The sequence below is a fragment of the Vombatus ursinus genome, unplaced genomic scaffold (assembly GCF_900497805.2).
Source record: "Vombatus ursinus unplaced genomic scaffold, bare-nosed wombat genome assembly UNPS02014814.1, whole genome shotgun sequence".
Lineage (NCBI taxonomy): Eukaryota > Metazoa > Chordata > Mammalia > Diprotodontia > Vombatidae > Vombatus > Vombatus ursinus.
The window spans coordinates 9,302,952-9,315,240 of record NW_020954592.1 but is presented as its reverse complement, the minus strand read 5'-3'; the positions used below and the strand labels follow the sequence as shown (position 1 = coordinate 9,315,240).

Sequence of the window (12,289 nt, the reverse complement as noted above, 5' to 3'; positions counted from 1 at the left end):
CAAATTAAATATAATCCCAAGTGTCAAGTCACAGCTCAGTAACATGAAGATAAGCGAAATTAGATCACGCAGCAAGGACTACTGAATTCAGCATACTTAATGTGCTTATGCTTTCCTCAACCTCTGGCCTCTGTGAGCAGCTGGAGCCTGGGGTTTAGTGCAAACAATCCTCCCTTCATACTTACACACACACACACACACACACACACACAAACCATACAGATGAGCAATAGTTGCCATGGACAACATCTCGTTCATTTGCTTCCCCTTTGGGAGTCTACTTGGGCCTATAGAACCTGATAGAATGGCATAAGATGAAATGTACAACATGTCCACGGGACTCAAGAGATAAAATATTTTGTATGTTGTGCATGGCATACAGAAGGAACAGAAGGGAATAATTATCTGAGAGCATTTTCTATTTCAGATTCACTTTCTGAAGGAAAGGCCTCTGTATAACCTGTTCATTCATATTGTGATGAAATTCAGCAGACAAACTCAAGCCAGGAGCTAATTTTATTTTCAAAGAAAATTTTGTTTAAATAGATAAAAGCTTTATTTTGAAAAGAGAGAAACAGAACTAATGCATTTTGCCCAGATTTGAACATTTCATTTTGTTTCTTTAAATGCCTAATTTTTAAAATGATATTTTCAGGAGACAGAAATCTGACAAAAGAATAGTTGATAGAATAAAAAAAAAAGATAATGATTATAAATCAACCAAAAAATGGACAGCTCACTCAACATGAGGAAAAGATCTTTATGTCTACAAAGGACTAACTTTGGTCATTATTTTCCTGATCTGATTAAATGGGACTGAACTATGCATTCCATTCCTACCCTGGACTAATCATTTTAAATTGCCAATATCTTTATCAAGGATTCTGACAATATAATTCTCTTATTAATAGACTCCAGGGGCTCCTTCTTACTTCTAGGATCAAATGTAAACTCTATTTGGCATTTAAAACCCATCACCATCTGGCCCCAGCCTGCCTTTCCAGCCTTATTAAACATTACTGCCTTTTAAGCTCCTGATGGTCCAAACTAGTCACTTTTCTGTTGTTCAGACATGACAATAAATTTCTCACTTTTTCAATGTTTTCCCCCTCATTTCTAGAATGCACTTTCACCTCATCTCTGTCTCCTAAAATCATTAGACTCTTTTAAGATTCATCTCAAGCTCTGTCTTTCCTAATCTCCCCAACTGCTGGTATCCTCCTCTCACAAATGACATAATCCTGTATATGTACATGTTTATTCCCCTAATAAAATATGTTATCTGAGGGCAAGAACTGTATATCCCCAGTGTGTAACACTGTGCCTGTTATATAGTAGGTGCTTAATAAATGCTTGTTGATTTATGGTGAACCAAACACACAGAATTAAGGAGTCACCAAGTTGAAAGGAAGCTTAGCTTTCTAGTCCAATTCATGCCTGAGATAGAATACTCTTTACAGCACATTTGACATTGATATAATTTAATTATTACTCTAACCACCTTGTTTTCCAAATGTGCTTCAGATGGTAACTGAGTCTAAGAAAGGTTAAGCTATGTGCCAAAGGTCACACTGGTAGCCATCAGTCATCCAGTCTTCATTCAAGCTCTTCTGGTGAAGAGGAAGGTACTATCTAGTGAGGCAGGCTATTTCAATTTTGGATAGCTCTGATGATTAAAAAGTTATTTTCTTATACCAAGGCTAACCTGTTTTTTGTAACTTTTACCCAATACTCCTAGTTAATCCTTCTGAAGCCAAACAAAACAAGTTTAACTAACCCTTTAACCACATGGAAGTCCTTCAAATATTGAAGACAGCTATTATGTCCCCTCCAAATCTTCTCTTCTTCAGGTTAAATGTCTATAGTTCTTTCAACTGTCCATTTTGTCATAATCTTTGCTAAAATATGGTGCCCATAACCAAGAACAACATCCCAGAAGTGGCGTGACCAGAATAGAATATAGAAGTACTATCATCTCCCTGGTCCAGGAGAATATGCATCTTTTGATGCAGCCTCAGATTACACCAACTTTTTTGACTGTCGTATAGCCCAGTTGACTCATACTGAGTTTGCAATCCGATTAAACACCAAGATCTCTTTTAGATAGAATATTATCTTGCCATACCTCCTCACATTGGACTTGCAAAAAATTTTAAAGCCCAAGTAAATGATTTTATGTTTATTCTTATTAAATATAATCTTATTAAATTTAGACTAATCTTCTAGTCTGACAAGATGTTTTTGGATTAGGACACTTGTAATCCAGTACATAAAATACTCTTCCTAGTCTTATGTCATTTGTAAATTTTATATGCCCTTACCCAGGTCCATGGAAAACTTAATGCTTCCTAACTCAATAAACATTTTTTAAATGTCTATCATGTGCATGGTACTGTTAGGCAATGAGGATCCAAAGACCAAAATGAAACAATCCCTCTTATCTATGAACTTACATTCTACTGGGAGGTGGGAGTAGGATACGATATGTATGTAAATGCATGGCAATTTGAATGGGGAGAGAGCACTAAAATATTTCTGAACAAAATATGTATGTGGAATAGAAATTTTACTGATTTAAAAGGGCACAGTTAAATAAATTCTAATTGGAAAAAATATTTACATACTTTTTTTCCCATTGAACTATAATGCACAGACACCTAGAAAGTGAGAATGGAGATGAGAAACCATGCTAATACCCACTAAGTTGCTTAGAAACAGCATTTCCTCCATGACTAAGGACCACCTTTGCCTTTTTCCTTTCTTTCCAATATCTTAAACATGACCACATCTCAACCATTTATTCATCATCATCATCATGATTAGCATCATCATTGGATTTCTAAACTATTTTATAATGTTAATGATATTGTTCTAGTGAAGTGAGAGTTGCAAAGTAAAGAGGTTAGAGCCATTCTCATATTATAATGGAAAAGCATGGAACCTGCAGTTATGAGACTCAGGTTACTATTACGCTTTCCCACTTACCAGTATATGACCTTATACAACTCAACAACTCTATTAAATGAAAAGGGGTGTGTGTGTGTGTGTGTATAGGCCATACAGCACAGGGACGAAGAGCTGTGGGGGAAGTCAGGAAGACCTGGGTTCAAAATCTTTTTCTGACACTTATTAACTACATTACGGTGGACAAGTTATTCAACATATATGTCCTTCAGGGATTTCCCTAGCACTTCTTTCCTAAATCATAGAGCAACAATGTGGGGGTATTCTCAAGTCCTCAAATAGTCTTTGTTAAGCACCTACTATATGTCAGGCACTGTGCTAAGCACTAGGGATACAAAGAAAGGCAAGGAGCACAAGTGACTATGTACAAACAAGATATACACAGGCTAAATTGGAGATAGCACCAAAAGGAAAGCACTAGTGTTAAGGGAATCGGAAAATCCCTCTGTTATGTGCATTAGTTTTACTATATAATTTACTATATAAACCACTTCCTTGATTTTATATTTTCTCTCTTCCTCTTCAGTTCAGTCCAAATCGTCTCCCTTGCCTGTCACTGTGAATCCTTTATTACCCACTTGTTATTTTGTTTAGTTGTTTTTCCCATTGTGTCTGACTCTTCATGATCCCATTTGCCATTTCCTTCTCCAGCTCATTTTATAGATGAGGAAACTGAGGGAAACAGAGTTAAATCACTTGCCACAGGTCACATGGCTAGTAAGTGTCTGAGGCTAGATTTGGAACTCAGGTCTTCCTGATTCCAGGCCCAACACTCTAACCACTGTGTTACCTAGCTGCCCTTAGTACCCCTACTAGTACTCACCTACCATTTCATCTATAACTAATTAGAAATGTTAAATCTCATATTAGATCATAGATCATAGCATCAGATTTTGATCTGCAGGGCATCTCAAAGCTCATTTAGTCTAACCTTTTCATTTTACAAATGAGGTAACTAAAACTCAGAAAGCTTAAGGGACTTGCCCAAGATCATATTGGCAGGGATTCAAATCCTCCTTATCCAACTTGAAATGCAATGTTCTTTTCACTACAACTCAGCTGCTTCTATACTTCCTAGTATCTTCTCCTGTTCTTATCAAAAGGCATAATAGTGCTTCCTCAGTTTCATCATTTGTAAAGTGTGAGTGCTGGGCTAGATAACCTATAAGGTCTCTTTTAGCTCTCATATGATCCTATTCAACCAATTACCTAGCACAAAGAATTATTTTGTGTGTTTTAGAAGCATAAAGCCCTAAATAAATTAAAGCTATTACTATTTTTACTATTATATCATCATAGCCATCATCATTTTATTGTTGTTATTTTTAATGTTTTCTCTTCATTATTTCTCTTCATGCTTTTATGTGAACTTGTATGTCATCCTCTCGTACACAGTGACTAGACCAACTTCCTCCCTATCTCTGTTTTCTTCCTGTCTCAGAAAATGACTTATGACCTCTCAAGCAGACTAGAAGGGACTCATGTCTATGCAGTATTCAGGATTTTCTGTAGCACTGTATCCCTTGCTCCTCTGCTTCCTAAAATATATAGTTTCCTGGCTTTCTACCTATAACCAGTTTTATATCATGAGCTCATTGGGCAGCAATTTCTTTTATGTTCTATTGTTGGTACTCAAAACATGCTGACATTATGAGTAACCACATGCCGAAAGAAAAAAGTACTATTGAGAGATATTTAGTAGAGATTCTGATTTTCTTACTCTTTAAAACAATATCACTATTATATATATATATATACTTATATTTATATATATATACATACACACACACACATATATATATACATAGATACATATATATAAGCAAGAAAAGCAAATGCAATGTTCAGAAAGGTAGTAAGTCTTAGTTAAGAAGGTAACTCACCACGACAAGTCATCCAGATTTACCATACTATAATTTCCTTGGCCATTGTGACACTAATTCAGACATCCAAAGGATTCATACCAACTAGATGCTAATCTGATCTTTATATAGATAGGTGATTCCAGAGATGATAAAATCAAATCAAAATAAAATTTAAAAAATTTTGTTTGTGCCCACTCAGGGCCCATTAGTAAATGCAGAACTATGGAATTTGAATTTATGATGTGGGCAATAATGTCAACAATCTTTGAAAATGGTGAAATTATCTTATAAGCCACTCTGAATAGGACTACAAAGGTTCTGAATAGTCTTTTAATGAAATTTTGAAGGGGCAGCTAGGTGGCACAGTGGATAAGGCACTGGCCATGGAGTCTGGAGGAACTGAGGTCAAATTCAGCCTCAGATACTTGACACTTACCTGCTGTGTGAACCCAGGCAAGTCACTTAACCCTGACTGCCTCATACAAAAAAGAAATTTTGAGTAAATATGCATAAATTATCAGAAGGGATAGATTACTTTGGTGACAATAACTGATCTGAAGCAGATCAAGCAATTTTATAGAACAGGGCTACTACTCCTCCTCCTTTCACTCCTACTTTTACTCTTCCTCCTACTCCTACCCTTCCTCTTTCTTCCACTGCTTCTCTTCTTCTTTTCTCTTCATAAATAGCTCAATAACCCTGTAAGTTAGATAGTACAAATATTATTATCATTATTTCACAAATGTGGAAACTATGGCCAGGTGAAGTAGTCTCATAAATCCCTACCTTCCATCAAAAAACCTCAGCTGCTATGACTGACAAGGAGTTACTTGATTACCCTAGGTATTAACATCCACTCTCAAGAAAGTGCTTTGTTTTACTTTGTATATATTTCACATTTACTTATTTTTAAACATGTTATATCCTCTAAGTAGAATATATGCTCCTTGAAGTCAAGGGTTACTGTTCTTGTTGCTTTTCTACTTCAGTGCCTTTCACATAGAAGGTATTCGATAAAATTTGTTGAATTGACTTGATATTCTTTCACAACTCTTTGTAGAAAGCATTGCATCATTAGGCAGACCTCCTACCTGGCCACCACTCCTTAATTTACCATCTTAGGGGGAAGGGGAGAGAATTGCAGCCATATGATTCTAAGATTTGTTTAGCACTGATTCAAAGTAATTGGAAGCTGCTGGTTGTTCCATTTTCCAGGGAAGAGGAAAGACCCCTTGAAGTAGCAGAGGAAGAGCAGACAGGCAGAGAAGTTTGACTTAACTCTGGCTATTCATTATTTATATTCATAGTTTATTCCTGTTTATAATCTCAAAGATTAAGAAATGAGTTAGTTACCTCTTCTCCTCACTCACTCCAGGTGAACAAAATATGTTGAAAAGAAATAAACCGGGTATTCAGAAGCTGCTTGGTATTCTCATTGGGAAGCAGGTATAATGTCTACCCTAATTTTCTGGATGACTCTGAGAGAATGTGGTAAGGGTATGGAGTTATCACAGAATGGGATAGGGTAAACATTTATTTAGTTTGAGAGAAAGATGTGTGACAAGCTAGCAGGAAAATCCCCCATAGATAACAGGATTATCTGAGGTTGCCTGATCAATCTCACTTAAAGAAAAGTCATCTGTTACTTGACTCATTCCCATATTCAGTGTTATCATCCTGAGTTCTAGGATAATCCATAAGGTATCTTTGTATATTCCCTCATTAGTTACTAAATTCTAACATATATATATATATGTATATATATGTATTATATATACCTATATATGAACTATGCTTAGAATCTCACCTTAATTAATCAAATATTATTTATTTAATAAACCAGACAAACCTCCTTTCCCAATAGTGCTTATATTTTTATTTCTTTACTAAATTTTATAAGGTCCTAGTATTAAAAATTCAAGTTACTGAAACACAATTTGTTAACAATGAAATAAAAATAAAGGTATATAGATAATTGTTGCAAAAGTTGTAGCTGTGATGAAGTAATAGCCAATTACCACAAATCTTCATTGAAACTGCAGATAACTTTTCTCCACTTTGGAGAACACAATCCCTCACCAGTTAGTTTATCCAGGAAAATAAGTAAAGTCTCTCCTCAAGAACCCTCTTCATTCTCTTTTCCAGATAAAGGCTACAATGACTTCATTAAAATTTTTCTGCTTCTCTTTTCTCTCTTTTCTCCCCCCAGTCTCTCTCCAGCTATGAAAGGAAAACAATCTCTTTGACTTCTCTGAAACCCTGAATCTTAATAGGTTTTCTCCAGAATCACTACTCATAATATTTTTTATATTTCTCCATAAAAATAACAGTTAAGAGAGTTCAAACAAGAAAGAGATTTTCCTTCACCTTCTTTTTCTGTCTTTTCCAGTTTTTCTGCTAGATTCAAATTAAATTTTCATACACACACACACACTCACCACCACCACCACCACTACCACCACCACCACCAACAACAACAACATGGAAAATCTTGTAAAGTGAGCTACACTAGTTTCTTCTCCAAACTAAACATCCCTAGTTTATTTAACATTACATGCCATAAGTTCAGGGGCCTTCACTCTCCTGATTACCTTCTTTTCAACACTTTCCATCTTATCAATGTCCCTCCTAAAATATAGTCATCAGAACTATACACCTCATCCAAAAGCAAAGAGGAAAATGAAGTAGAATTTTGCCTGATAGATTTAAAATGAATTATAAATATTATGATATATGCCAAAAGACAGAGATGCTTCAATTAATTAGATAAGTTAGGAGAAGAAAAAGTCAACCTGGGCCATCAGTGTCTAAATATATAAATATTTGATATTCACTTTTTTGCCCTTATGAAGTTATTAAGACACTCTGAATTAAGTACAATGCTCAAAAAAAGCTTCTTCAGTCCATTAATTATTTGACAAACTTCTGAAAGCAAAATCATTCTTGCTGAAGCTACCCTTTTGTTCTACCCTGATCCTATAGGTAGAAGTGACATGTAGGGTGGTAATGGCTCTCCATCTTTATGCTGATTCTCTCATTTTGCAACCTCAGAACATTGGGGAAAAAGAAGACTTTACTATTAGTAGCTTCTGTTAGGTCACATAATCTGGAAATAGCCATTAGTAAACAATATGATTAATAAACATATATGAATAGTCCCATTGAGAACTGATTTTTACTTCATAAGTTAAAAAATTTAACAAAAAGAAAAGACACAAATAAGAAATGGGATGTTTATAAAGAAATAATCTACTGTTATGTTAGCTTCCTATGAAAAATGCTCTGCAAATGAAGCTAATTAAACAAGTGCTTTCTTTGTCAAAACTTGGATTTTTTTCTCTTTTTCTACTCACTATAAAATGTGTGTGTAGTTGGACACATTCAGAAGTGTAGAATTCATAGAAGCAATGGATTTGGCATCCATATTCAGGTTTGCTAATAATAAAGCCAGCCAGAAACTTCTACAAAGCTATGCAATTGAATTGCTAGTGAGAGAAAGGGAAGTACTTTGAAAGAATGAATATAGAATATATAGAGTATTCTGGTTTTCTTTTTTTTTAATAATGTTGAACATTTTCTGCCTGTGCTTTATGTTAAAATCTTTCAAAATAAAAAAGTAAATCTTTGGAATATGTCATTTTAAATTTAGAGTTTCATATGCAAAAAAAAAAATTCTAATTAATGAGGAACCACTAAAAAGTGACATTGTTAGATGCATGTCAGAAGAAAAATGCCCAGACAAGGAAATAAAAACCAAGTCAAAATTTCCATAATGTCTGGATGTCTCTAACTTAAAACCATGCTTTTCCAGTTTTAATAATGGATAATTCTTTGGAATTTATACCTAACAGAAAATTAAGTCATTTAATTTATTTACAAAGACAAAATGAAACCAATATATGAACTTTTCAGCTCTATGCCTATCTTAACTACAGGATTTCCAAGGAAGGCCAAGGAATCTATGGAGCAACAAAATAACTGAATCTAGTCATTGTTAAACCTAGAAATTTTAGAGACACAAAAGTATGGAGAGGAGGTGCTCTGTTTGGGTTTCTATAGTTACATGTAACTTAGATTTTTTAAAATATATTGATTAATATAGCCATTTAATACCTACCAATTCAAAATGCTTGTGAGGATTCTAGGGTGCATTTATGATTTAGATACTCATCTTTCCACCACTACCACATTCTTATTTTTTTAAATCTAAGAAATACAGAAATGATTCCTGACACATTTCTAAAAAATTGTCATCAAATACAAATAAGAGTTTTCAGAAGTATCCAGGAAGAAGAGTCAATTCTGAGCTATTCATGACTGGTTCATTAAGAGTTTGAAACACCACCACTAAGAAAGGCTGCCATGTGGTGCCAACCCTACTCAGGAAAATTTTCCTAGTTAGAGCCCTGAAAATCATCTACTTTTTAAGAAGACTTCCAAAACATTCATCATAAAATTAAAAAGACCTTACCTTTAAAATTGGGTCTGATTCTTGCATCATATCCTGATGTCCTTCCCATTAATTTGTCCAAGAAATCTGAAGGAGACATGGACTGGGAGGGGGGTTTTCCAGACCTGGAATCATGGTCTTTGCAGAAAGTCGTCCTAAATAGGTAATTAGTTCAATTAGTTGTGAATCTATTCTTGATGTTAGAAAAGCACATTGAATACATATTATTTGGGGGGGAGGGGAGGCAGGATTTCTCCAGTTTTAGGCAAAGATACCTGATGTATTACATATACTCAAATAGAAAAGTTCAAACTTTTTCCAGCAACTTTTGAACTTATATATACTCTAAATCTAACTTCAAGCAATGAAAAATGCAAAACATCAAATATTCCCAAAGATCTCAAACTTCAGCTATCAGGAAGTGGAAATGATATATTTATATAGTTCACACTATGGTTCATGCTGTTCATATGGTAGGTATTGGCAGGCAGAGTGTTTCATTAAACCCTAATGACAATGTTGACTTTTGCATCATACTCTTCTGTTATCACCATTTTCCAGTAAATTTAAGCTCAGAAGTGTTCAAGCATTTCAGCCCTAAATGGAAATACTCATTTCATATTAGTGAAAATTGTTGTACATAACCAGCAAACACTGAGATAAATCATTCATCTACTTATTTCTCAATTATTAATTTCCTTTCTAGCTACATATCATTAGTTGTTTTCAAAGCAATCACTATCTAAAAGGTACCATCTTAATGGAATTTAAATTCCATTGAAAACTATATCAGCAACTAGCATATCATGTAATCCTATTATTTTTATCAACTTCTTTATATCTAGACACTTAAATTAGGGGTTCTCAACTGAAGTTTTTTTTTGAAAAGTTGGTTCATTCATTGTGTCTTTGAAATAATAATAAAGTACAAGTCTAACTGAAAAATTCTCAAACTATTATTCCCTCATTAAAAGTAATTAAGGGTTCATGAAATGAACAGATTTGGTTTTAAGGGAGATGAATCTTATTACAAACTATATTGAATTACTGGACTCCAGCAATTCTTTCCTAAAACATGAATTCTATTTTCTGTGTACTTCTAATAGTATTTTACATTAACTCTTGTTAAACCTGTCAATTCACAAAAAAACACATTATTTTCAGTTTTTCAAACAAGTGGTATTAATTATAAATGTTAGGATAATATCATGACTATTTAATAGGTTTAGAATTGTTATAATACAATCATATAGAAACATATATAGATATGTATGTTGAATCAAATAGTTGATGACGATGTTAAAATCTAACATAACCCCCTCCCCCTTCATTTGTAGTGAGAAGTGTAACCCTGATGAGGGCATAGTAGGTTGTGGCAGTACTCATGGTGTTATTGCTACACTCTTGCCTTCAATTCCATGAACACTGATACAAAAGCCTTCATATTGAATGAAAATGAAATGAAAAATACTGCACTTTGTGGTGTAAGCATTCCTTACCTATAAACTTCCCCCCAACCCCACCATCTCTCTTGACATAATGGTCTGGATGACTTTTTTCACTTACTGGGAATAACCTGGAACGTTGATGTTCCACTTGATTTGACAACTTGTAAATTATGTAGTAATTATAAACAAGTAAATTATAACATCCCTCTTATAATCATATATATTTCCCCTTTATTAAGAAAAATATATCCATTGAATGTTCATGGTACTATTTTTAAACAATTAATCTCAGAATTATATCTGGAAGAAAAAAAAGTAGATGGAGCAGGAAGAAGGTAAGAGATCTTTTCCCTTTGTTTGAGGTTTCAAGAAAATTCCTGAATAGTGCTTCTCATAAGTGAGCTTGAGACTGTTGATACATTATAGGGACCCCAGATTGTCTGGGGATTGGTGGGGAGAATCTTTTTCCTTTGTTGACTACAACAGTCATCTTTAGTTAATGGATTAATTCATTTTTCTAACTTGAAAAAAAATTATTCAGGCATCCTTCTAAACAACTTCCAACAAAATAGGAAAGGAAAAAGAATGGAAAATACATGGAAAATTAAAACAGTATGCAACTGAGACTACCTTAATATTATATTTGTTTGTGCTGAAATCCAATGAGTAAGAAGATGCATCTTAAAAACTTGGTTTTTTGATATTTTGCCAAAAAAGAAGCTCTTTAAATGAATGAAAGCAATCTAACTCTCCCCCATACAATTAAAATAAGATAGGTCCAGACAATGCAAAAGAGATTTATGTGACATTTTCTCTTCTATTCAGTTCCATGTCTTTTAGTAAATATTAGCATGCAAAGTCGTATCACCTACCTGAAGTGGTATGTCTCTAAGAAAAATGCAAACAAGGCTGTCAAAATGTTCACTAGCTGCCGGTTCATTCCTGTTTCCTGTGAAGATTGTGGAAAATATCCCAGAAATGATGCCAGAAAGAAGCTAGGAGAAAGTACCTTTTATTGTCCAGATTCAAAATCTGTCAATAATCTAATTTCCTTGAAAATCAAAAAAAGATGTGGATTTGTATAGTTTGGGGAGAAAAAATAAAAAGTGCCAGTCCTGGGAATCATGGTCAGGTCAAACCGAGGCTCACTACCATCAGCCGACAAAAGAGAGAAAAAGCATCAGAACTGGTGAATCCCCAAAACTGCTTTTCACTAAATAATAAAAACGCTGCTACCTTAAGCGCATCACCATGCAAAAGGGAATGGTGACAATGCCATGCTGGAAGTCTGGCTCCTGAAGCTTTGATTTTATTCTATTTCTGTTTGGTAAAATCCTGTCCCTAAAATAAATAAATAAATAAATAAATATCTTTTCTTTATGAAAGGAGTTGTAAATGAAGAGAAAGAAGGGGCAGTGTGTTTTGGGGTGGGGGAAATGGGGAAAATTGGTAAGCTCCTGTGCAGGAATGAGAGCGATAGAAAGAGACAAGGACGTGATCTTACCCAGCCTATAAATTTCAGCACTTGGACAGCTCAAAGCTCTGTAGTGCGCATGTTTCCT

The 12,289-nt window shown here is 34.4% G+C and overlaps 1 protein-coding gene across 5 annotated transcripts in view; it reads right to left on the bottom strand.

Moving 5' to 3' along the window:
* Positions 1-11,667, bottom strand: part of GLRA2 (glycine receptor alpha 2) — a 277,815-nt gene extending 266,148 nt beyond the window's left edge. For 3 of the 5 annotated variants that reach the window (XM_027835399.1, XM_027835400.1, XM_027835401.1), the window contains exon 1: positions 9,301-9,379. In XM_027835399.1, coding sequence (XP_027691200.1) covers positions 9,301-9,379 — 79 coding nt within the window. Of the gene's footprint in view, positions 1-9,300; positions 9,435-11,599 lie in introns of those variants that run through there. The other 2 variants (XM_027835397.1, XM_027835398.1) reach the window with 1 other exon arrangement.
* Between the last annotated feature and the right edge of the window lie 622 nt (positions 11,668-12,289).